The sequence below is a fragment of the Salmo salar genome, chromosome 05 (assembly GCF_965601325.2).
Source record: "Salmo salar chromosome 05, fSalSal1, whole genome shotgun sequence".
NCBI lineage: Eukaryota > Metazoa > Chordata > Actinopteri > Salmoniformes > Salmonidae > Salmo > Salmo salar.
The window spans coordinates 95195001-95197901 of NC_138295.1; the positions used below are offsets into that span (position 1 = coordinate 95195001).

The window sequence follows — 2901 nt, forward strand, 5'->3', positions numbered from 1 at the left end:
TAGATAATGGTGTTGTTGACACAATGCATACGGAAGCATGATGAAGTGTCATGGATACACACGGAGGGGCAATTAGCTTGCCCTTGATCTTAATTCATTCGATTATAACACGCATATTATAGAAAATATCATATATTGTCCAACATTTGCGGGTGAACAATATACCTACGCGCAACAATTAGTTCAGGTGAAAAAAAACAAGGTGTTTCTTTTTTTCATTTTTTTTTCAAAAGTGGGTAAAATGAAATTTACTGATGTGACATGAAATGGGGTTTTCAGCCAAATAGCAGATGTCGTGAGAGTCTCGTTAAAATAGGCTCCTTTTCCTGGCTCCAAATACAACACGTTAATCTGTAGCCTGCCACCGCAATACACCGTAGACTGTGACATAGCTTCTTTAGTGTGTATTACATCACAAGACAATTCCCCTAGCAGGTAACTAGATAGTCTCAAAGTTGTCGTTTTTCAGAAATCAAGATTCATCCACTCGTTCTCTAATTGTATAATATTGGGGCATTCAGTCTAAGTGGTAGCCTCACAGCAGTGTCACTACTAGAATACTGAACAGCCCACCTGAAGTCCTCAACCTGGACGCGCTGGCAGGTCTGTGACAAACATTGGTTCCATATTGTTGTTCATTAGCCTACCATACGACCCCGTAAAGGTACTTAACCAGCGTTTCAGGAGGAAATGCACAAGATCCACAAGACTAAACCCCGCAACAACAAAAAAAGAGCACAAAATGACCCATCATGTACAATTTGGTTATTGTAAGTTAATAAAACATCGTGATATATTATATTACAAAACTGCAGATGCTTGGTCGTTACTCAGTCAGTCACAGTCCACGAGTTACTAACCAAAGCAGCTCACGTCTGCTATTCGGATGAGTGTACTGCAAGAATATCTATTGAGACTCCGCTCAAAGCCTGCATTGAGCGCAGCCGAAGAAAAATGCGTCCCTAGCACTCCATCCAAAAACCCCTTGCATTTTCCGCGCACGTCCATAACAAAAAAGCTACAATCGATTTTCTCCCGGACCCCAAAAAAATAAAGCAGAACAAGAAGAAATACTGCAATGACGTACCTTTCACACACGAGAACATCATTGAAAATATGAGATTCCAGAATATAATTCCAGTTCTAATCCTCATGGTTCTAGATTGAACTAAATCCGCCCGGCAGCATTTAACGCATCTTCTATTGATCATGTCAGATAGTTCGATAGATCCCGCGTAGTATCCGTCTCTATGCACAGTTTTCATATTTACAACTAAACATGTATGTAGGTTTGGGAAGTATTCCTTTTCAGCCAGAGACAGCGATCCGTAGTGCTGTGCCAGACGCTGAGAACGAAGCTAAAAGTGAGCAGTGGATTTGAGGATAGCACAGCAGCGGCAGCAACCTTGACGTGGACTCAACCATCTCGCCGAGAGGGGCATCAAGTATAATCTCTGGTGTGTTCTTGTCTATCGCTGTATCTCCCTCCACCTCTCTGCCTCCCTGCTCTGCTCTGCTTTGGCTCTGCTCTGCTCTGCTCTGCTCTGCTCTGTTCTGCTCTGGCTATGCCTCTGCTCTGCTCTGCTCAACCCTCCTGCGATGGATAGCTGTACTTTAGGATGCTGCCGTATCAAATCGGACCATTGAACTGGACTCCATGCATTTGCAAGCTGCTGATTAAATCATTACCTCAATAGAAATACAAGCACACGTGTATAAACCCAATGAGAGATAATGTCAGCTTGTTGTTTGGGGCAGCTGGATATAAAGGTTTGACAGCAATCTCATTCTAAAACAAAGCTGAAGAAACAAACCCGCCTGCTAGGAAACAGCAGAACTGTCATTTATTGTCGCTGATGAGAATCACATTTGCAATAGAAAGACGAGATGATTATTGTAACGGAATGGTGAACTGCACGGGGCAAGAGTTCTTCTGCCCTCTGCAGGTTTACTAGTCACTTTAAACAGGAAGTGAATGGTGGGATTTAAATAGTCTTAACTGAAACAGCACACCAAACTATTCCATCATTTGTTGTGAAAGGGTAGGCTATTTCTATGACTTTTTGGGAAGAAAATTCTGTCAGTCTGATACCTATAAAGTGTTAATTTAACGTTTTAGTAGCTTGAAAAGTTCTAAGTGAATCAAACGAAGTGAATCTGAGCTGTAGGCGAGTACGTGCTGGGCTGTACTTCTTGGCATAAAGCAACACAATCTCACATTCCATTCGTGCAAATATGTACAAAAAAGTATTTCAGCAGATTTCGTGCATTTTTTGTTGTTGTTGTTGTTGCGTTTCTGTATTAATTCGTGTGAAAAGACCAAAAAAATAAATAAATGTGAGACTTAATTCGTAGGAAAATACATTTTGGGGGGGGGGTTATTAGATATGATGGACTATGGTGTTCTACACTGCCTTTTTTTTTGTGTCTGTCACGTCCTGATCATAGAGAGCTCGTATTTTTCTATGGTAGAGTAGGTCAGGGCGTGACTGGGGGGTTTTGTCTAGTTTATTTATTTCTATGTTTGTTTCTAGGTTCTTTTTTTCTATGTTGAGGTTTTTGTCTAGTTTAAATTGTCTATGTTGTGTTCTAGGTTCTTTTTTCTATGTTGGGTTTTTTGTCTAGTTTACATTTTCTATGTTGTGTTCTAGGTTCTTTTTTCTAGGTTGGGGTTTTCGTATGATTCCCAATTAGAGGCAGCTGGTCATCGTTGTCTCTAATTGGGGATCATATTTAAGTTGTTGTTTTTCCCATTAGTGTTTGTGGGAGATTCTTGTGAGTTTATGCATGTAGCACCTCTTCGTCACGGTTTGTTGTTTATAGTTTATTGCCTGTCTTGCATCGTTTCACATAGAAATAAAGATGTGGAACGATACGCACGCTGCGCCTTGGTCTCTTTCA

The 2901-nt window shown here is 40.8% G+C and overlaps 1 protein-coding gene across 1 annotated transcript in view; it reads right to left on the bottom strand.

Annotated features, from left to right (window-relative positions):
- Window positions 1–1525, bottom strand: part of LOC106606155 (CUB and sushi domain-containing protein 3) — a 540034-nt gene extending 538509 nt beyond the window's left edge. The window contains exon 1 of the mRNA XM_082975995.1: window positions 1088–1525. Coding sequence (XP_082832121.1) covers window positions 1088–1265 — 178 coding nt within the window. The 5' untranslated portion in view covers window positions 1266–1525. The remainder of the gene's footprint in view (window positions 1–1087) is intronic.
- Between the last annotated feature and the right edge of the window lie 1376 nt (window positions 1526–2901).